Source organism: Mustela nigripes, chromosome 16, assembly GCF_022355385.1.
Source record: "Mustela nigripes isolate SB6536 chromosome 16, MUSNIG.SB6536, whole genome shotgun sequence".
Taxonomy (NCBI): Eukaryota; Metazoa; Chordata; class Mammalia; order Carnivora; family Mustelidae; genus Mustela; species Mustela nigripes.
Genome location: NC_081572.1, coordinates 12247569 through 12270600, shown reverse-complemented (window position 1 = coordinate 12270600; position 23032 = coordinate 12247569). Strand labels below are relative to the sequence as shown.

General features: G+C 36.6%; 1 protein-coding gene across 7 annotated transcripts in view; it reads left to right on the top strand.

Moving 5' to 3' along the window:
- The window catches only part of CEP112 (centrosomal protein 112), a 461470-nt gene that overhangs the window by 3788 nt on the left and 434650 nt on the right, over window positions 1-23032 (top strand). For 4 of the 7 annotated variants that reach the window (XR_009400487.1, XM_059380606.1, XM_059380608.1 and 1 more), the window contains exons 2-4: window positions 1780-1893; window positions 5243-5433; window positions 9908-10080. Coding sequence is in view for 5 of the 7 variants with exons in the window: in XM_059380606.1 (XP_059236589.1) it covers window positions 1788-1893; window positions 5243-5433; window positions 9908-10080 (470 nt within the window). In the remaining 2 variants the exon portion in view is untranslated. Of the gene's footprint in view, window positions 1-1779; window positions 1894-5242; window positions 5434-9907; window positions 10081-23032 lie in introns of those variants that run through there. The other 3 variants (XM_059380609.1, XM_059380610.1, XM_059380611.1) reach the window with 3 other exon arrangements.

Here is a 23032-nt window from a genome sequence, read left to right as displayed (position 1 = left end):
CACCTTCTTATAGGTAGTGTTTTTCTTGCCAATTTGGAAGAAATGCGAGGACTAATGTTAAGGTTTTTTTGAGGGGAATTAAAAATTTTGAATGTACAGTTAAAAATCACTTTTTTGGTATACAGTTCACTGAACTACTACACATGCATAGAATAGGGTCTTATAACCTCCTGTGCAGACAGTAAACAGAACAATTTCCAACACCCCAGCTCCTTCCCTTGTGCCACTTCTTTGTATTCAGCCTGTCCCCCAACTGCTAACCCCTGTGAACCGCTGATCTGTTCTCTATACTCCTACTGTTCGCCTTTTCTAGAATGTCATACAAATGGATAGCTTGAGTAGATAGCCCTTTGAGGATGGTTTCTTTCACTCCGCGCAATACATTTGGGGGTTATCCATGCCCTGTATGTTAGTAGTTGGTCGCTTTCAGCTGCTGGGCCCTCCCTCCGTTGGGCGGATGCACCGCAGTTTGTTTCCCGGCTGAGGGACATTTGCATTATTTCCTGTGTTTGGTGATGATCCAAGAGCAAAGCTGCTACAAGCCTTATATTCAGGTTTTTGTGTGATTATAGACGTTGTTTCACTTGAGTAAATACCCAAGAGTGGGATTTCTGGGTCATATATGGTAAGGGTGTGTTGGACTGTGTAAGAAACTGCTAAATTGTTTTCCAGTGTGGCTGTGCCATTTTGCATTCCTCCCAGAAATTCGTGAGAGTTCTTGTTCCGTGTTCTCACCAGCATTTGGTATCGTTTGTTTGGTATTTTTTATTTTAGCTGTCCTAATAGGTAGAGTGAGATCTCATTGTGATTTTAATTTGCATTTCCCTAATGGTTAATGACACGAGCGTCTTTTCATGTGTTTAGTTGTCATTTACACATTTTCTTTGGCAAAGAGACTCTTTTTTTTTTCCTACTTATTTTTGTTGTTTTTTTCCCCTTATGATTGAGTTTTGAGAGTTCTTTGTATGTTTTTCATATAAATCCCTTATGAGATATATGATTTACAAATATTTTTTCCCAGTCTGTGGCTTACCTTTTCAATCCCTTAATGGAGTACTTTGCAGAGCAGTTTTTTATTTTGGTAAAGGTCAGTGTGATAATTTTTCTTTTATAGGGAGTGCTTTTGGTCATCATATCTGAGATATTTTGTCTAATCCAAGGTCATGAAGATTTTCTCCTCTATGTTTTCTTCTAAGAGTATTATAGTTTTACATTTTATACTTTAGGGCCTTAATTTCTTTTAATTTTTGTATGCAGTGTAAGGTCTAGGCCAAGATTTATTTATTCACTTTGTATATGGATGTCCAATTGTTAAGGCGTTTAAAACCTCTGTTATAAAACCTGTTATTTCTCCAAAAATTGCACTTTTGTCAAATACTAGCTGTCCATACCTGCATTGGTCAATTTCTGAAATCTAGTCGGCCCTGTGAGCCTGTGTGTCTTATGCTCTCACCAGTACTACATGGTCATGATTCCTTAGCTTGATAGCACATCTTAAGATCAGATAATTGAGTTCTCCAACTGTGGGTTTTTTTTTCCCCCCAGAATTGTTTTTGATATTCTAGCTCTTTTACATTTTTACATAAATTTTAGAACCAGCTTGTGCACATTTACAAAGAATACTGCTGGAATTTTGATTAGGACTGCAACATATCTATAGGTCAATCTGGGGATATTTAACACTATTTAACACTAATGAGTTTTTCTTGATCTCTTTCATTAGAGTTGTGTAGTTCTCAGCAGACAGATCTTAATATTTTAATTTTAAATCTTTTATAGACTGAATTATGGAAATTGGAAGTGAAGAAGAAAAATGGGAGAAGCTGGATGCAGAATTTGATCACTTTGTGGTAGATATGAAGCCCTTTGTTCTAAAATTACCCCATAGGTCAGGTAAGATTATGATTGCAAACCAGATTTTAAGATTAATTTTTCTTTATATTATCTTTTCAAACCAGTGAATTATCACAATGAAGAGAACGCTTAATTTCTTTTTTTTTGGTGAAAGATTTATTTATTAGAGAGTGAGTGTGTGCATGTGAGCAAGGGGAAGGGGAGAGGGAGAGAGAGAATCTAAAGCAGACTCCTTGCTGAGCGCAGAGCCCGATCTGGAGCTCGATCTCACTATCCTGAGATCACGATCTGAGTTGAAACCAAGAGCTGGATGTTCAACTGACTGAGCCACCTAGGCGCCCCCAAAAGCTAAATTTCTTTAATCACAGTTTCATGTTAAGCTGATGCAGAATTGTGTGCTTTGAGCTATTCAAGGGTATATAGAAATTTAGTGATAATATCCTAGTAAACTGTGGGAAGATCTAGTAAACTAGATCTGTAAACTGTGGAAAGAGTGTGATATCACTCTCAGACATCATGAGTTTAAAGCCCGTGGATCTCTAACGTTAGCTACAGCTGTTTCTTCCTGCATCTTTTTCCTCCCTGAAGTGCTTCCTCTTTCAGGAGCCTACTACTATCCATCTGTTCTCCGACAGTTTTATTTATCAAAGCAGAAAAAAGAGTCTATTGATCTTGTATGCTTATTGGTTGACTGAATGAAATCAATTGTGAATGAGTTTTTGTTACTATCTTGTCTGTGCTTCCTGGCCTGTTTAATAATGGGATGAGAGTCTTTGTATCAAGTCAAAGACTTTCAGATGACTTAGGCATCAGAGAACAATTGGAGAGAGTTTGGGGAGCCAGGATGATTCTTGAAGCCATTGTAGGCTGTAAAGGTTAATGGCATTTGTTAGTGGGGAATAGCGCCAAGATACTCTGGCTTCTACCCATGTTTTGTCCAAGTTCCCTGTTTCCCTGAGGTGTATAAGTCAAGTCCATGTTCAAAATGAGGAAGCAGCTTCATATTAGATATTTGTTCCAGGGGTCTGCACTGGGAGAAGGGAATGTAGTGTATGAGTTATACATTCTGTGGTCACCTTCTATTCTGGGGCTATGGCCTTACTTAGGATAGCTTGGCATGGTCTTCCTTCTAAGCTTCTTTCTCTACTCTCTTCTTTTGCCTCATCAGACTGCATCTTTTTCCTCCCTGAAGTGCTTCCTCTTTCAGGAGCCTACTACTATCCATTTGTTCTCTTCATTCTCCCTTTGCTAGTCTTTAAGATACATATTTCATGTCCTGTGGCTCAGTCATGATCATTTGTATTGTTTGTACATTATTTGATTAATTGTATTTCTATTTCATGATATCTATACTGTGTTCTTTTCTGATATTTCCTACCTTTTTTTGGGTCTTTTTTATTCTATTCTTTTGTATTTCTATTTCTATTCTTTTCTATTTCATGATATCTATACTGTGTACTGTGTTCTTTTCTGATATTTACTACCTTTTTTTTTTGTCTTAGATCTGCTGATTTGGACAAATTTGTATTAAGTCTCTCATATTTCATTTAAAAAAATTTTTTTAAAGATTTTACTTATTTATTTGACAGACATATCACAAGTAGGCAGAGAGGCAGGCAGAGAGAGAGAGAGGAGGAAGCAGGCTCCCCGCTCAGCAGAGAGCCCGATGAGGGACTCAATCCCAGGACCCTGGGATCATGACCTGAGCCGAAGGCAGAGGCTTAACCCACTGAGCCACCCAGGCGCCCCTTCATTTTCTTTTAAAAATGGATGTTAGGTTCGGGCACCTGGGTGACTCAGTGGGTTAAAGCCTCTGCCTTCGGCTCAGGTCATGATCCCAGGGTCCTGGGATTGAGCCCCTCATCGGGCTCTCTGCTGAGCGGGGAGCCTGCTTCCTTCTCTCTCTCTCTCTCTGCCTGCCTCTCTGCCTACTTGTGATGTGTCTGTCAAATAAATAAGTAAAATCTTTAAAAAAAAAAGGATGTTAGGTCGTAAGGTTGGATTAATTGTAATCTTTGGTTCATGACTCATTGTCAGTATTGGTATATCCTGCCCTTTAATTAATTAATTCATAATGAATGTTCTAGAACTCACATCCCAATCAAGAGCTGGAATAATGATGAAAACGTATATCTTCTTATAGCTAAATGCTACTTAACAATAATGGCTTTCCCCAGTACCTTAAGTAGAGTAAAGAATTCTTTTCATGGACTAAATTGTACTAAATTTTGGCCATTAGGTTATTATTTAGATTTCAGTTTGCAACAAGGTATATAGAAAGTACATAATTTGAAAAAAGTGTTTTCTTAAGTTTATCAGTTTCACTTTTTTCCCCCCCTCAAAATACACCAAGTATTTCATGAAGTTTGCTTTGTGATTATATAATTTTCAAAGCTAAAAATACAAAAGTTCTTTAAAGGTTAGCCCTCATACCTGTAAGTGATAAATCTGGTATAAGCAAAGTGGTAAATCCGGCCTGAGTGATTTTTGTAGGTAAAACAGTAAATGAATATGACCTTTAGAAATAAGAGATTAAAGCAGAGTTATGATTTATGTTAGATATATAATCCTTAAATTGAGTTAAACTGATAAAAGATTAATCTCAAAATAGTTTTCATGAGACAGGAAAATAATTCTGTGTAGTGGTCAGATAAGGTAGTCAATGGGTCATTTTATGTGGATTATATGTATATTTTTAAAGTAGTTTTTAAAGGGATAATTATTTTGCTAACTTACATGTTGATAGCCCTCAATTATTTTTAGAGAGGTTAAAAGAAAACCATGAATTAATCAACTACAAATCTGAAATTTATCAGCTTAGTAAATAAAACATTTGAGATTGAATTTTAGGGTAAGTTTAAAATGCTTAAGTAAGATTGCATTTCAGCTCTCCTTTGGTTTGTATAATTAGAATTACAGAAAGATTTTTCAGCCCAGCTAAAATTATCTTAGAGATGTATTTATAGCATAATTTTTCTCAGAAATTATTCAATAGCGATCAGAGATTTTATTTTTGAGAACATATTTCATTTGATCAGGCATTTGTCTTGCCTGATTACTATTTAACTAAAAAAGTTAACCTTTTCACGGGTTGGCAAACCATAGCCTCCCAGGGCCAAAACCAGCTTGCTGTCTTTTCTCTAAAGTTTTATTAGAAAATACTGCTGCCCATTTGATCACACGTAGCCTGGGGCTGCTTTCATGTTATGGTGGCAGAGTCAAGTAGTCATGTCAGGGACCGGCTGGCCAGCACAGCCAAAAATGACGGCCTGGCATTTTACAGATAACGTTTGCCGCCCCTGGTCTAGACCAAAAAAGATGTTTCATAGGCCTTTACTGTTTTATTTTCTGAAAAATCAAGTTTCTAATGGTTCTTATGTATTTCTAGAACGGCAGAGGTGTGCACTCTGGATCAAAAAACTGTGTGAGCCTTCAGGAACAGGTGCAGGAATAATGGGCAGGAAGAATCGGAACCTGTATGCCAAACTGCTACTGCACATGCTGAAGCGAGGAGTGCTCGAAGGCCCCTTTACACACCGACCTGAACCGGGGACACTGAAAACCTTACCTTCGTACATGGTAGGTGTCACTTACCAAGAGGTGTCTCAGCTTCATTTCTTTAAAAATGTGAACTCATCATCCCAGTTGGGAATGGTTATATTATTATGTTACAAGTCCTGGATAATATATAAGTTAAAACTGTTTTTTTCCTTCCTGATTCACTTTTTCCCCCTTTGAAGAGAAACCAGATATTGGCCTTATAATATGCCTTATTGGCATATTAATCTAGCCATCCCACAATATTCTCCCGAATTTCTGAAAAACAGAAAGTAAACTTCTTAATATTGAGCCTTCGTTTCCCCACTAGTTTTCACTGGACAACATTAACCATTATTTATGTATATCAGTGAATTTTAGTTTATTAATCTCACATACATCATTTAAAAATCATGAGAGGTTGGATTGAGTGACTTTCTACTCCAATAAAATGATGATAGTAAGTTGGAGTTTATACTTCATTTAATTTCACTATCAAAATCAGCTGTTACAGAAATAGTTATAATTATGTTTGATTGGTGAGTTGCCACTGTCTTGATCTTTGTAACCATGAAATATGCCTTGATTTGTGTGGTGGTTGAATACTTGAGAAACCTGACTTGAGTACTTGGTATTGATAGCTGTTATTAGGATATTTATCTATTTAAAAAAAATGACTTTGGTTAACTTAAACCAAAATGCAGTGAAGAGGCCTACTGCGCACTAGATGGTAATTTTGTTGATCAAGGAGAGATGCCAAAAGTTGTAATGCTGGTTCCAACTGTATGGTAAAGTAGAGCCGCGTATTTTCCTTCAGATCAGTGGGCTTGGGGGTAGTAGTAAAGTTTCTGGTTAATGCAGAGTTTCCTTCAGAAGTGTGTCAGAGGGACGCCTGGGTGGCTCAGTTGGTTAAGCAGCTGCCTTCAGCTCAGGTCATGATCCCAGCGTCCTGGGAATCGAGTCCCACATCGGGCTCCTTGCTCAGCAGGGAGCCTGCTTCTCCCTCTGCCTCTGTCTGCCATTCTGTCTGCCTGTGCTCGCTCTCTCTCCCCCTCTCTCTCTGAGAAATAAATAAAATCTTTAAAAAAAAAAAAAAAAAAGAAGTGTGTCAGGAAGCTCTGCTCACTTAAAAAGCAATTAGTGGGCCACTGCCATTCTTAAAGACTGAAGGTAGAACCTTGTCTGAAGCACCTTCAGATGTTGAGATATGGGTATGTTGCGTCATGTTTTTCCATTCATACTCATTTCACAGACTCATTGGAAATTTTGATTTCACATATAGTAACAATGAGAAGGCCCAGGGACCCATCTTGAATCTTCTAGTTAGTTTATGGCCAGAACTAAACTCCAGGTCTTCACCTCTATTGCTCCTCCTTTACCTTATCGAGGGATTCTTAATTTCTGTTTCTGATTTTTATGGATTGTGGTTTCTCTGTCCGCTGATTTTTTTGTGTGTGTGCAGAGTAATTAGTGGTGATCACAGAAAGAACTAGAGCACATGATTTAAAAAGAATTTTCGATTTATCTTTTTTTTTTTAAACTGGGATTTCTAGTATTCCATTTCATTTTCACTATCAGTTTATTAGCCATATCTCTCCTGTTTAGTAGTTGCCGTAGGGCTTACAAATTGCATCTTTAAGTTATGGTAGTTTACCTTCAAACATATTATACCAATTTATGAATTATGGAAGAAGCTTCTAAGATTTCCTCCTCCCATTCTTTGTGCTATAAGTTTTCATCTATTTCACTCCTCCATGTATTTTATTTTTAATTTTAATTCCAGTATAGTTAACACATAGCATTATATTTGTTTCTGATGTATAATATAGTGATTCAATATTCTGTACATCATTCAGTGCTCATTGTGATAAGTGTATTCTTTTTTTTTCAGGTTTTCTTATTCCCAGTTTTATTTTTTTTTAATTTAATTTTATTTTTTCAGTGTTCCAAGATTCATTGTTTCTGCACCACACCCAGTGCTCCATGTAATACTTGCCCTCCGTAATACCAGCCACCAGGTTCACATATTCCTCCCCACCACTCCAAAACCCTCAGTTTGTTTCTCAGAGTCCACAGTCTCTTATGCTTCATCTCCCCCTCCGATTTCCCCCAATTCACTTTTCCTTTCCTTCTCCTAATGTCCTTCATGTTCCTTATGTTCCACAAGTAACTGAAACTATATGATAATTGACTCTGCTTGACTTATTTCACTCAGCATAATCTCCTCCAGTCCCGTCCATGTTGATACAAAAATTGGGTATTCATCATTTCTGATGGAGGCAGAATATTCCATTGTATATATGGACCATATCTTCTTTATCCATTCGTCCGTTGAAGGACATCTTGGCTCTTTTCACAGTTTGGTGACTGTGGCCATTGCTGCTATGAACATTGGGGTACAGATGGCCCTTCTTTTCACTACATCTGTATCTTTGGGGTAAATACCCAGTAGTGCAATTGCAGGGTCATAGGCTAACTCTATTTTTAATTTCTAAAGGAATCTCCACACTGTTCTCCAAAATGGCTGCACAAACTTACATTCCCACCAACAGTCTACGAGGGTTCCCCTTTCTCCAAATCCTTTCCAACACTTGTTGTTTACTGTCCTGTTAATTTTGGCCGTTCTAACTGGTATAAGGTATCTCAATGTGGTTTGATTTGAATCTCCCTGATGGCTAATGACAAACATTTTGTTGTGTCTGTTAGCCATATGTATGTTTTCTTTGGAGAAGTGCCTGTTCATGTCTTCTGCCCATTTTTTGACGTGAATATCTGTTTTTTGAGTGTTGAGTTTGAGGAGTTCTTTATAGATCTTGGATATCAGACTTTTGTCTGTAGTGTCATTTGCGAGTATCTTCTCCCATTCTCTGGGTTGTCTCTTTGTTTTGTTGACTGTTTCCTTTGCTGTGCAGAAGCTTTTTATCTTGATGAAGTACCAAAAGTTCATTTTTGCTTTTGTTTCCTTTTCCTTTGGAGACATGTCTTGAAAGAAGTTGCGGTGGCCGATGTCTAAGAGGTTACTGCCTATGTTCTCCTGTAGGATTTTTTTTTTTTTTTAAAGATTTTATTTATTTATTTGTCAGACAGAGATCCCAAGTAGGCAGAGAGGCAGGCAGAGAGAGAGAGGAGGAAGCAGGCTCCCTGCCGAGCAGAGAGCCCGATGTGGGGCTCGATCCCAGGACCCTGGGATCATGACCCAAGCCAAAGGCAGCGGCCCAACCACTGAGCCACCCAGGCGCCCCTCCTGTAGGATTTTGATAGATTTTTACCTCACGTTGAGGTCTTTTTTCCATTTTGAGTTTATCTTTGTGTGTGGGGTAAGAGAATAGTTGAGTTTCATTCTTCTATACATAGCTGTCTGGTTTTCCCAGCACCATTTATTAAAGAGACTTTCTTTTTTCCACTGGATATTTTTTCCTGCTTTGTCAAAGATTATTTGACCATAGAGTTGTGGGTCCATATTTGGACTCTCTGCTCTGTCCCACTGGTCTATGTGTCTGTTTTTGTGCTAGTACCATGCTGTCTTGGTGATCACAGCTTTGTAATAAAGCTTGAAATCAGGCAACATGATGCCTCCAGTTTTGTTTTTCCTTTTTCAATGTTTTCTTAGCAATTCCGGTCTTTTCCGGTTCCGTACAAATTTTAGGATTGTTTGTTCCAGCACTTTGAAAAGTGACGGAGGAATTTTGATCGGGATGGCATTGAAAGTATAGATTGCTCTGGGCAGTATAGACATTTTAACAATGTTTATACCTCTGATCAATGGGCATGGTATGCTTTTCCATCTCTTTGTGTCTTCTTCAATTTCTTTCATGAGTATTCTGTAGTTCCTTGAGTACAGATCCTTTACCTCTTTGGTTAGGTTCATTCCAAGATATTTTATGGTTCTTGGTGCTATAGTAAATGGAATTGATTCTCTAATTTCCCTTTCTGTATTTTCATTGTTAGTGTATAAGAAAGCAACTGATTTCTGTACATCAATTTTGTATCCTCCACATTACTGAGTTGCTGTAAGTGTTCTAGTAGTTTGGGGGTGTGATAAGTGTATTCTTAATTCCCTTCACCTATTTCCCCCTTCCCCTTCACCCACCTCCCCTTTGATAACCACCAGTTTGTTCTCTATTAAGTGTCTCTTGGTGGGTTTTTTTTTGTTTGTTTGTTTCCTTTTTTTTGGTTGTTCATTGGTTTCTTAAATTCCACATATGAGTGAAATCATATGGTCATTTATCTTTCTATAAAGCTGTAATTTTTTATAATATAAATAATTATCAGATTTATCTGTTATGTAATTTTTTTCATTTATCAGATTTCTTATACAGCAAAGCATAACTAAAATGTAAAATGGTATCCACTTTATGTTTTTTAATATTTCATAATTCATTATGCATTTTTAATGTAATTGAATTTAAGTTGAGTATTTGAAAGGCTCTTACCAGACTTGAAACTTGGTGGAAATCTTAAGTATTTCATTTTAGTACATTTTGAAAGAATAATTTTTCTAATTTTTAAACATCAGTCCATCTATTTTGATGAACCAAATTCAGCACGAGCAAAAGGTTCAAGCCCGGAAGGATTACCAGACTGGGTAATGGGTGAGCTGGGGACCAGTGAACACAAATCAAATGAATCGTGGAAGCTTTCATCTGGAGAAGATTACTCTTTGGGGCAGTCACCAACTGATGTACACAGGTATGCTATGAAAGTGGGATTTAAACATGATTCATTATTTAAACTGTCTTCAGATCTGGTTCATATGTTGCTTTTCCTTGCGGGTTTTTTTTTTTTTTAATGGTAAGTAGTTGGCTTAGTTTATAATTTCATTATATTCGAGGGCTGTGAAGGGATGTCAGGTAGGAAAAATAACAGTTTTGCTGATTCTGTTCTAGTTTTAGCCACTTTTTGGGTGTTTGTTAAATATATATATATATATATATATATATATATAACTTCTGAGTATGGGATGGATATATACATATATATCCTAATATTCACGGATATATATGTATATATCCATCCCATACTCAGAAGTTAGTGCCTGAGAACCTTTAAATAACTTACTTGTTTTCCTTTATGACAAACATGAATTAAGAACATTGTTAATGACTTTGCCAAGATGTAACATCCTGCGTATTCATCTTGAAACTTATGCTTGAATTTCTCTTCTTTTCCCCTCATTGCACAATATTTGTTTTGACTTAATAAAATAATGAATGTGAAGGTAAACCCCAGTCAACTGTGTTTTCTCACCAAAGCATGAAACTTAAGTATGATTTTTAGTGCAAATAAGAATAAACTTCTAAGGTTTTCAAATACACAAAAAGTTTATTATTGTTGTAGTATAACTTTTGGCCTTTAGGAGGGATAGATTTCCATTGGACTTTTATCAAATTTTGAATTTAACTTGGGCATTGTTTTCTGAAAAGTTAAAATTTTGGACAGTGGCAAATTGACATGGAGCATACTTGATGCTTTACGCCTCACCTTTCTCTTGCTAGAACTTGATGTGATTAACAGTATAATCTTTCTCTTTTTAGTGTCATTATTTTTTTTTTTGGTTTATTCCTTAATCAGATAGAGAAATGTTATTAGTAATTTGAAATGTTTTCATGGTTGATGTAGTCTAGTTACAGGCTTTTGAGACCGCACATAATATGATGAAAAAGAGCAGACAGATGAACACAATCCAAGAAATCCAGTCTACGTGAAATTTTTTTTTATTAGAAAGGGGAAAAAAATGGAGAGGCAATAAGGAGACATTCAGAAGATTAAAGAGAAATGAACAGATGAGTTAATAACAGGTGGTGTTAGATACTTATTTTTTGCAGTCACAGGAGATTTAAAAATAGAAGAGGGGTTATTGTGGCATTTTTGTCAGCCTTGTAGTTGGTAAATGGAGGTATAAAAAGATAAGAAAAACAATTCTTTGTTTGGCTGCAAAATCCATTAGGTGTTTGCCAAAACATTTCTTGAGTGTCCAACTAAAAGCTACGTTCCTTTCTAAGTAGTAAGTATGGAGATGACGGTATAAAGGTGAACTAAAATAGTTTCCTATGTCTTGGAGCTGAGCAGAGGTTGGATACTGATGATCTTCCTGGACGGAATGAATCGTGGGGTGGAGAGATTTGTTTTGTTGGACTTGGAGAGTGTCTTTAAAGATTTTTTGAATGAGTCATTCAGAATTAATAATTGGGGAATTTCATATAAATACCTAGTTTTTTTGACTATTATAAAAACTGGAGACCCAGCTGTCTTTCGAGAAGACAGCCATAGGTTGGAGATAAGTAATTCTTGGTTATTCCCCTGATGCACCGTCACTGTTTGCTGCTCGTTTCTGACACTGAGTTTGACTATGAGCTCTTTTTCCCTTTTAACAAGGGTTGAGAGGTGAAAGAAGTACTTCTTTTCACATTTTTACATCCTGTCGCAAGTGGGAAGAAGAAAGGTGAATGAAGAAGGCTCATATGACTCAAAAATAGGAGAGAGATTGCATCTTTGTAGAAGTGAAGACTGTTCCTACATCTGGCAGTGTAATCACTCATTCGTTACCTGGATCCTACAGACATGGGATTGTTAGGGGTACTTTTAGATAAATAGGGAAGAGAGTTAGGTGCGTGGAGAATTTCCATAGGTGATTGTGGGGATTTTTGTGAAGATTGAGGTGTGTGTTGTAAAAGTAAGGTTGAGGGTAGGAATTTTTTTTTTTTAAAGATTTATTTATTTGATGAGAGAGAAAGAGAGTCATCACTAGTAGGCAGAGAGGGAGGGGGAAGCAGGCTCCCTGCTGAGCAGAGATTCCCGATGTGGGGCTCGACCCCAGGACCCTGAGATCATGACCCAAGCTGAAGGCAGAGGCTTAACCCACTGAGCCACCCAGGTGCCCTGAGGGTAGGAAATTTGAGAAATCAGGAGTCTAGGTGAATGGGCTTTTCTTCTCGGAACAGAGGGTAAAGTTTAAGAAAATATAGTGAGAATATTCTTCAAATATTATTCAGTGACTTCTCTGGAAAATGATACCATAGTAAAACCTCCACAATTTTAACATATAACTTCTTTTTCCTTGTTGCTCACCTGTAATAAAATGGCATGTAATGCAAGTTATTCAAATAATACATAATTGATGGGAAAAGCAGGCAGTCATTTGGTTCTCTTAAGTCCTTCAGACCTTACATTTCTAAAAAGTCTTATTTGACACCCCAGGTCTGTTTGAGGGACTCTGTTTCCCTGGTGCGCTCTTGACATTCAAGGGTTCTATATCTGTCCTCTGTGCTAGAGTGTAAATGTCAGGAGGCAGAGACTGTGCTTTTCCTATTTGCACTGTGTTTCCAGCATCTAGTGCTGGGCGGGAACCTCTTAGGAACTCTGTAAGCATTTGTGCTTGTTGAGTGCTTATGTGCGTGAGTGAATGGTTCTGGGCACCGCCACATACTTAATCTGTGCAAAAACCTTTTGAGACGGGTAGATTGTGAGGATTAAAATAAAACTTTCAGGACAAGTTGAGGAAAGGATAAATTTTAGAAGTTAAGAGAAGCAGTATAGGCTGTAGAGATGCCCTTCACACACCGTGAGGAATATAAAGATAGTGAGCCAGAAAAGGATACTGAAATATCTTTCTGGTCAAGTATCAGAATACCACGAAGGCTGGAGTCCAATGAGTGCCACAGAAGAAAACTTCTCAGAATATCTTTTCTTATGTTTTTCTCTTAATTTTATCTATTTTCAAATTTTAATTTGATTTAAAATTTTAATCCACATGTACATGAATTAACAGATATTTGTAATTTTATATACATGAAGGCATTTAAAAAATAAAACTGACTTTTACTTTAGCTAAGGGCAATAAAACTGATTTAAAAGCCAAATACATAATGTGTCAGATGAGATCAGAAGTGGTGGTAAGAGTCTACTGATGGTCTGTCTCCATTTTTCTAAAGTTGCTCCTTTACTAAGTGGTCATACTGTGCTAATGAAAAAGTTAGTATCTGCTAGTGTCGGCCTAATACAGCTAATCAGTTCTGTAAGAAATTGTTTTAAAAACTTTAAGAGGCTTATAATATTTGACACATGTATGTTTTTATAGTGAATAATTTATTGTTACTTAGAACTGAAGTTTAATGCTGCCTCATAAATTTTACAACCACTTCAACTTGTCCTTTGAAAAACCTCTTTAATCTTAAAAGATTTTCCCCCTTAGTGTTTCTTTTTTGATCACTTTATAAAATCCTGCTTTACTTAGACCTTTTTGTCTGTGAAGTATTTCTAATGGCATTTTAGATTATGCTGTTTGTGTCCTAGCCTTTTCATATTATTAAAGATGCAGAGCCCTTCTGAAGCCTCTTTGTTAGGCCTCCCTATTCAGCGGAGGTGACACCTTTCCTTTACCTTTATTCTTCCTGTAGGATGTAGGCAGTAGCTGCGTTCTAAACATGTTAGAAGTAGTAGGAGGTTATATTCTGCCATGCTTATTCTCATGCCTCCACCTCCCCCCCAATACACATCATACCACGAGTAAACTTAGCATTTCACATCAGACAGCTTTGACATGTAGCTAGTTCCATCCTGGTTTTGTTCTTTGCTTTCCTTTTTCATTATTCTTAGTTTAGGCTTAGGTTATTATCTGTTTTCTTTTACAAAAACCACTTTTCACATCATTTTGCTATTTTATTAGGATCTGTTGCTGCATTTAAATGGCAGACATCTGCTTATTTTCTTGGCAATGAAATATTTTACTTACATTTGAGTTTGGAGCGTGACTTTACAAAATGTTACTGATAAGACCATAGACTTAGATCTCATCCCTGCACAGTTTGGTTGATTTCATTTAGTTCTGCCACCATGAGCTGTATCCATATATATTGTTTCCTGATCATCCTTCAGATACTTACCACTGTGATCTGGTAAAGACTTAATTATCTTTGTGGTAGACAGACTTTCAGGTGGCTCCATGGTCCTCCTCTGGGTTTACACAGTCTTGTGTAATCCCTACTCCTTGGGTATGGGTAGGACCTGCAACTTGCTTCTAACTAATAGAATATGGCAGTGGTGTTGGATGTCACTTCCATGATTATGCTGTGATATGTAAGACTCTGTCCTGCTAGCAGACTGGGTCTGGAGTCTTGCTGCCTTTGAAGAAGCAGGCTGCTGTGAGTTCTCTAGCTATTGGACACTGAATGCTGCTGGCAACCCTACGAGCGGGAAAAGTGGATCCCTCCCCAGGAGAGCCTCCAGATGAGAACCCAGCTCTGGGCAAACCATGATGGCGGCCTCATAGGGTCCTAAGCAGAGGGCCCCGCTCAGCTGTACCTACACTTTGGACCCACAGAAACTATGAGAACATATGTAAAACATATGTGTGTTGTTTAAAGCTCTTCAGTTTCTGATACTTTGTTATGCAGCACTAGATGCCTAATACAGTTTTTGTCCTCCGTTTAGGAAGTTATACAAACTGTATACAATACCTGCTTCTTGTAAAAACGTCAGTGTAGAAACACGTGGAGTAAAAAGTCAAAGCCCTACTCTCCAGATCCTCCTATTCCACTTGCCTCACGGGGTGAAATAGTCATCAGCAGTTTGGTGTGTATCATTCTCTGGTAGACACATAGCCACACAGAGGTAATTACAAAGTTAGGGGCTAGTATACACTCTCTGCACTGTTCTGAGACTTGCTCTTTTGCCACTTGCCCTTGTCTGATTCTGTCATGTAGTCCGTGTGTCTTTTTAATTGCAGATCATAATCCATAGTGTGGATAGACTGTAATTTAACCTGTCTCTGTTGCTTTTAAATCTCTATTGTTATAGAGAATGCTTTGGTTAACATTTTGGTACATATATGGCTCTGCAGCTGCCTGCATTTTGGACTGTTACTGTTGCCGAGAAAAGAAATCACTGTTTCAGTAGCTAGGTGCATTAACAAGTTTAATGGATAAACTTGGTGGGATAATTAGCAGGTGCAACATTTTGTGAGTTGGTAACAAAAATCTGTATGGGCTCGTATGGGGAAATATCTAAGATATATAAGTTTAAAAGAAGTATATGAAAGTATAGCGAGCTTCCATTTGTGTGTGTGTGTGTGTGTGTATGTGTGTATTTTAAAGAGAATATGTGGATACATATGTGCACACGTGTAAGGGATATTTCTGGGTGTCATGTTTGAAACAGTTTTACTTTTAGAGTATGGGACTAGTCTGGTGTGGAAAGTTGAAAACTTTTATTTTGTACATGTGTCTGTGTTATTTTTAATAGTCTACACACTTATTTTTTTGATAGATTCTGTTTAGTTGCCCTCCAGAATATCATCTTATTAAGATGTTTAGGCATGGACATCATTAACATTAACGATGTACACTTAACTATAAGAAACAGATATACAAGTTTAAACATAAGAATGAAATTTTCCCCCAAAATGAATACTTGTAGATTTCACTTATATTTCTAATTTGTGAAAACAGAAATCAAGTGGGACAAGTTGTACCATTTATGGAGCATCTACTGCATGCTGATACTATTCCAGACATCTTTTATGAGTTATCTGATTTCATCCTCCTCCAGTTCTTTGAGGTTGCCGTGATGGCCCTTTGTATTTATAGATGAGGTAACAGCTTCAGTAAGGTCGTGACACTTCTAGTCCCGGATCCGGATCCAGTTTCGGAGACTAGGTCTTGATGACTAGGTCCAGACCTCACGTTCTTTCTAGTCGACCATGTAGACACGCGTACTTTCCGCAGCAAATAAGGAAATTCCGCTTTCATCTGTCTTTTCCCCACTTGAGCTTCATCAGCAGTCCTGGGCGACCTACGGTGCCTTTGTTCTCGGTCATTTCTAGGGTGAGCTGAAAGGAGGCAGTTAGCCTTTGTTCAGATCTCACTTCTGACTCTTGGCAACCATGCGTCCTCAGGCAAGTTACTTAATTTCCCTAAACCCTGGTTTCATCATTTGTGAAATGGAGATCTAGAGCCTCTGACAGGAGACCTGGGAAGGTGTTAGCTGTTCTGGCCACCAGCATTGCTGACATGATGATTGTTATTTTAATAGTCCCTGCAGGGCCTTGCTTCTTAGTTTATTTGACCATTCTTTGCTTTCTCTAATTATCCAATCTTCCTAAAGGATATTATCTTAAAATCAATTGGTCAGTTATTTTGAGTTACAAAAAATCATTGTGTTCTTGAGAAAAATAAATTAATGGGTATGCAGAAAGCTTCTCATTGTAAATATGAACCTGCACACTTTCAGAATAAGGAGTGGTAGGAGTAGTTGAAAAGAGGCTTCGAAGGAATCTTTATTTAGGTAAGTCAGCAAATCCCTTTCCCCTTCAGACAGAAGAAATACACTGTCTCTGGCCCCATGCCCTACTTTTTTCTTTCTTTTTTTTTTTTTGCATTTGGCCATACCCTAAATTAGAGGCTGCTTAAGTAATAGTTAGACATAAGTTCATGTTGTCTCTGTATATTCTTTTTGTGCATTATCCCAAACACAGAATACAAAGATAATAGGTTGTATTCTTGTCTTATGATTCTGTGGAAAATGTTTTGAAGCTTCTTTTTAATGGCTTGTAATTATTTTTATGACTTTTCAGTGAAGTATGATGTGGTTTGGTAGCTTATCACTGAAGTGAAGTTAGGGTCTAGGATAGAAAAGATGAAAAAGAATGCTTTAATGCCACTTATTATTTTTACTTGAAAGTTTGCTTCAAAGTTATGTGTGAAGGGGCGTTAAGAAGAATCATCCTGCTTCCCCGTGGAAGAAAAACATGGATTCTGCTTATTTTAGAGGACTTTGTTCATGAAAAAGAAAGCATTGGTTTAGATTTCTTTAGATGCCATCTTATCGAGAGCTACCATCTAGATTACATAAAAATTCTAGGAATATGCAAACAGAATTATTATTTATTGTATATTACTTTTACCATATTAGGTTTAGGTTATCTTTATATGAATTAAAGTTTTATCTCTGAATTTATGTTGTATCCTCTAAATTATAAATTTGTTCGTATCTATAGAAAGGACTTGGAGAATAATTATCCTATTTTAAGTGATTATAGAGGACTATAATTTTTTTGCATCTAGCTTTAATGAGATCCTTCCATGGGTTATTCGATGCCAGATTTTAGTTTGGAGTGAGGAATCTAATTATAGCCCTGCCTTTATGGAAAATATGATTTGCTTTACAATGATCCTCTTTATGATGTGGTTTTCCAGGAATGCATTGCAGGAAAAAGCTGGGACTGTGTATGTCCTTTAAAAATGTCTCCCAGCAGAGCAACCATTTCATTTGCTTGTGTAGTTTACGAACATGGCCAGCAGATGGCGATCAAGTATAACAAAAATGTAGTGATTGCGCATGTTGATCTATGTGAAAATAACATTTTTCACTTTAAAAAATAATGATGTAATTTTTTAGTCTGGATACTTAAAAAACTGTAAAAAATATTTTTACTTTGTTAAGCTCTATTTTTATATGTAAACGACCTTAACACTATAAATAGCCCCTATTCCTAGATCGTTGGATGAATATATGGGGGAGCCGATCAAAACCTTTCCTTCCTAGGGATGCTTTATATCCACTGGCATAAATAAATACGGTTGGGATTACACGTAGTAAAACATCCTTAAATGTTCACTAAGTACATTCATTATATTTACAAATAGCCCCGCTGTTTGGGCAAAGATACATTCTGCAGCAGCACCTTCCAGTAGAACTTACTGCGTAGAAATGGCCTATGGCTATGCTGTCCAACACAGGAGCCACTATTCACATATGACTGCTAAGCACTTGAAATGTGACTAGTGTGACTGAGGAGATGAATTTTACATGGTAATTAATTTAAATAGCCATCTGTGATTTAGTGGTTGCTCTATTGGGCTTGGAATGGTAGACCCGGGTCTTCGGCAGGGCCCTTGTGTTGTAAAACCTGAGCTACCAGTGGAGAGCTGCCATCTTGGTGGGGCTGTGGGATGCAGACAGGGACTAAGAGTTGGGTCTTGGTGCATATAAACCGCCTCTGCCCCAGAAGAGTCCTTTAGTCTGTGCTTCCTTGTAATTTCACAGGTATCTCTTCTTTGATGATAATCACCCATGATCAGCACCTGGTTGCATTTCTTTCTGTCAGTCTTGGGTTTCAGAGGAGCTCTTGCGAATAAATATTTTTGAAAGAAAGAAAAATTAATCATTTTTCTTAAATTAATTTTTTTCACCATTTTGTTTGGGTAGAACCCTTAGGATGGATTACATCTGATTAATTGGATATTTTTGATATAGTGGCCACTTAACCTTGAGCTCTAGAAATAAGTCTGCTACATAAATGAAGAATGAAAACTGTTTCTTAGGGTACTCCATAAAACCTAACATAATATTTCACTCTCATAAAACCATTTAACTACTCATTAATTTTCAACATTCGTGTACTAATTAAATATCATTCTTCGGTGTTCACCAAGGCTAGGAAGTGGCAACAGAATTGTAACTGAGATGGAATTGCATTGAAAATAATGGCCTTGTTTTTCTCTTAGACTTTTTTTTTTTTTTAAAGTGAGTCAGATTTTTTACAAACATAGTCACTTTCTAAAAAAATTTTTAAGGAGTAGGGCTTTGTAACAGCATCTTTTTATTTCACAGGCAAGTTTCTTTTTGTGAGATTATAATATTGAACAGTTTTGATTGTCCTTTTTTTTTTTTTTTTAAAGATTTTATTTATTTATTTGACAGAAATCACAAGTAGATGGAGAGGCAGGCAGAGAGAGAAAGAGAGGGAAGCAGGCTCCCTGCCGAGCAGAGAGCCCGATGCGGGACTCGATCCCAGGACCCTGAGATCATGACCTGAGCCGAAGGCAGCGGCTTAACCCACTGAGCCACCCAGGCACCCCTGATTGTCCTTTTAATAAACAAAAAAAGATGACAGTAAGCTTATATTACTATAAATCTTAATTTTAAGGGAATAAAAATACTAAGTGTTGTGCTATTAAACCAGAGATCTATTATTAAATGTTTACTTAATTGTATGATTTTTAAGGACAGTTTTTATTTTTAATTTTTAAAATTACATGTGTTATTTTAAGGTAGGAAATGGGGAAAACATGAAGTCTTTAGTCTATGACTCTGGTCATTTTTTAGTTTTGTTAAGCATCTAATTTTTTTTTTTTTTCATTTAGTTTTTCTTTTTATTCCTAATAGAGTTCCCTTTGAAAAATTAAAATAAGTATGTTATGGGTCATTGAAAGTTATTTGTATTTTCTTATTTTCAATGTTATTTGATAGTTTACTGCATTATTAATTGTTGTTATTTATTTTTATGTTTCATTCATATTTAGCAATACCCTTAGAAGACAGTTCTTCAGATGGTTGTGTAACATTATGACCCACTGCTCAGATTAATGCAAAGACATGAAATCTAGTTAGTTCTTGCTTTAATTTTCTGATCATTTATAATGCAGTAGTTGTGCCGAGTTGTACAACTCTGTGATATTTTACAACTTTGAAACAGCATACATGTAAAAAGTGTACAAGAATATACAGGTACACTTTAAAGAACAATTACAAAATAAACATCTCTATCCTTTTGGCACACCCAAGAAACATCATGTTATAGTACTCCAGGAGACCTTCGGGTGTCCTTCTCTGTTGGCTCCTCTTCCCGTCTCCTGAGAGGAGCATTGTCCTGTCTTTTATGTTAATCATTTCTTGGCATTTTATTTTTTTGAACGTTATATAAGTGGGACCATACTTTTTATATTATTTTGAAGCTTCTTTTTCTCACCATATTTCTCAGATTCATCCATGTTAATAATGTAGCTGTAGTTCAGTCTTTGTGGCAAACTTCTAAAATCAACATGTAACATACAACAAGACACAAAATCTCATGTCTAAAGCTTGATGAAGTTTTACAAAATGAATACCTTTATAAACCACCTTTTAAATCAAGATAGAGAACATCATCGGCTCTCCAGAAACCTTTGTCTTTGTCTTGCTTCTTTGCAGTCATTTATCATCTCCACTCTGCCAAGTAACCACTATTCTGCATTATATCACTATAGATTAGTTTTAACTGTTACTGATTCATAAAGTATGTTCACTTTTTTCTAGCTTCATTGGCTCAACATTATTTTGGGAGATCGATTCATATTGTTGCATTTAGCAACGGATTTTTTTTTTTTTAATTTTACTACTGTGTGAATATATCACATTTATATATCCATTCTACTGTTACTGGGCATTTGGGTTTTTCCAGGTTTTGGCTATTAGAAATAATTCTGCTGTGAACATTCTTTTACATGTCTTTTAGTGCACATATGTACGCTATGTTGACTTGGAAGTGTAATTACAGCAGATACTGCCAAAGAATTTTCCCATATGGTTATAGCAATTTATATTTCCGTAGTAGGACTTCGGAGTCTGTGGCTCTCCATCTTTCCCAGCACTTGGTTTGTCAGTTTCTTTTAGTTTTAGCAATTCTAGGATGGCGTTTTAACTTGCATTTTCTCTCATGACTAATGACATTGAGCACTTTTCTCCGTGCTTGTTGGCCATTTGGAAGTCCTCTCTTGTGAAGTTCCTATTTCTTTTTAATAAAAAATGGTTTGTCAGTCTTTTCTGTATTGGTTTGTCATAATTCTTTATATATTCTGCATACAAATTGTTTATTGATACATGTATGGCACATATCTTCTCCTTTCACTGTGTATTCTGTTGAATGTTACTAAGTTATAATGTAGTTTTATTTGTTATTTGTCTCTGATATCATTTGTGTTTGTTTGTGTGTGTCCTGTTTAAGATTACTTGCCTTATCTATCCCAGGATTATGGAGATACTTGTCTGTGTTAGCTTCTTAAAGCTTTCTAATTTTATCTTTCTCATTTAGGCATGTGCCACATCTGTAATTGATTTTTACATATGAAGTGAGGTAGGGCTCGCACCACACCCCTGCCCGCCACTGGCCCAGGATAGCAGATAGCCATTTGATATAGCACCTTAAAAAACAAAAAACAACCCCCCCTCCAAAATAAAACCCTATTCTTTTCCCTCTGCTGTAGTTGGCGTCATTATTGTAAACTAGGAAATCTGGCTTGTGTGGGTTTGTTTCTGGACTCTTATCTCCTACATTTGTCTGTTTGTCTATCCATGTGCTAGTCTATGCTGCTTTAATTACTGTAGCTTTGAAATAAATCTTGATTTTTAGTAGTATAGTATGTGCTTACCTTGGTTTTTTGCATTTTCATTTAAATTTTATAAATAGCTTGCCAGTTTATACACACACACACACACACCCCTCTGTTGAGATTGTGACTGTGTATGTATTGAGTTTGTAAGTCAATTTGGGAAGAATTAATATCTTTATAATAAGGAATTAAGCTCCAAGAATCAGGCAAGCAGTGATCTGCTTTTTGTCTCTATAGTTTTGTCTTTTCTAGAAATTTCATGAGTGGAATCATAAAGTATGTAGTCTTATGCATTTGGTTCTTTTACTTTGTGCATTATTATTGAAATTCATTTGCATGTATCCATAGTTTATCATGAATAATGCAGCTGTGGGCATTCATATTGTGAATTTTTCTTTGAACAGGTGTTTTTCATTTCTTTTGGGTGGATATCTAGCAGTGGGTTATGATAAGTGTATAGTTAACTTTTTAAGGGAAATATCAAACCATGTTCCAAAGTGGCAGTACCATTTTATATCCCCATTAACAATGTATGAATGTTTCAGTTTTTCACATCTTCAACTCTTGGTATTATGTAAGTGTTTTTGATTTTGATCATTTTAATGGGCATGGGTAGTATTGCATTGTGGTTTTAATTTGCATTCCCCTAATAACTGTGTTGAGCATTTTTTCATGACCTTAATGGTCATTGGTATATCTTTGGAGAAATGTCTGTTCTAATAGTTACTTTCTCCCCACACACCCAACTAACAATAATCATTATAGACATTTCTAAAAAGGAGAATAATGGGAGGCACAAAGCAGTCATTGGTCCATAGCAATTTTGAAATCTAGTTAGGCAAACATTAAAAATTCCTTAGTTAAGGGTCCAGACCTTGGAATAATATTCCATGTCTCTTGGCTCTTCCCACTGGGTTCTTGATTCCATCTTGTGAGTTCTTCCTTTTTCATGGAAGAGAGCACATATTTGCAGCTGAGTAGTTTTCTCAACCTGCTTCCTTCCAGAAGAATTTTGGGGGTCCACTGACCCCTTCTAATTTTGTATTCTATCTTTTCAGTCCAGGGAAGCAGTGATTTTGCTGATATGATTATCTCAAAAACTTTGTAGACCTCCTAAACATCTCATTCATGTTCATTCCATTAGACAAAATCTACCTATATTAATCTCATTGAGAGTCCCTTTCTATGTTGGGTTCCCTGGGAGAAGATTGAGGGCAATGACCTTAACCTTTCTGGAGACTTCATTGTTTGATTGAGAGAATCTGTATGGAATAGGCTTAATCTTTTTAAAGGTCTCTATGTGTCTGTATAGTACTCTGATGTACCACCTTTAATCTTTTTGATCTTATAAAAAGGTTTTTCATTTCTACTGTATTTCAAGGCAGTGCCCAAACTTCACTTGGATGCCATTTCTTACTTTAGCATCTTTTGCCAGCTGGAGACTGAAAATTTTTAAAACCATGAAGCCCTTGTTCTTTTTTCTTTTAATTTGTTAC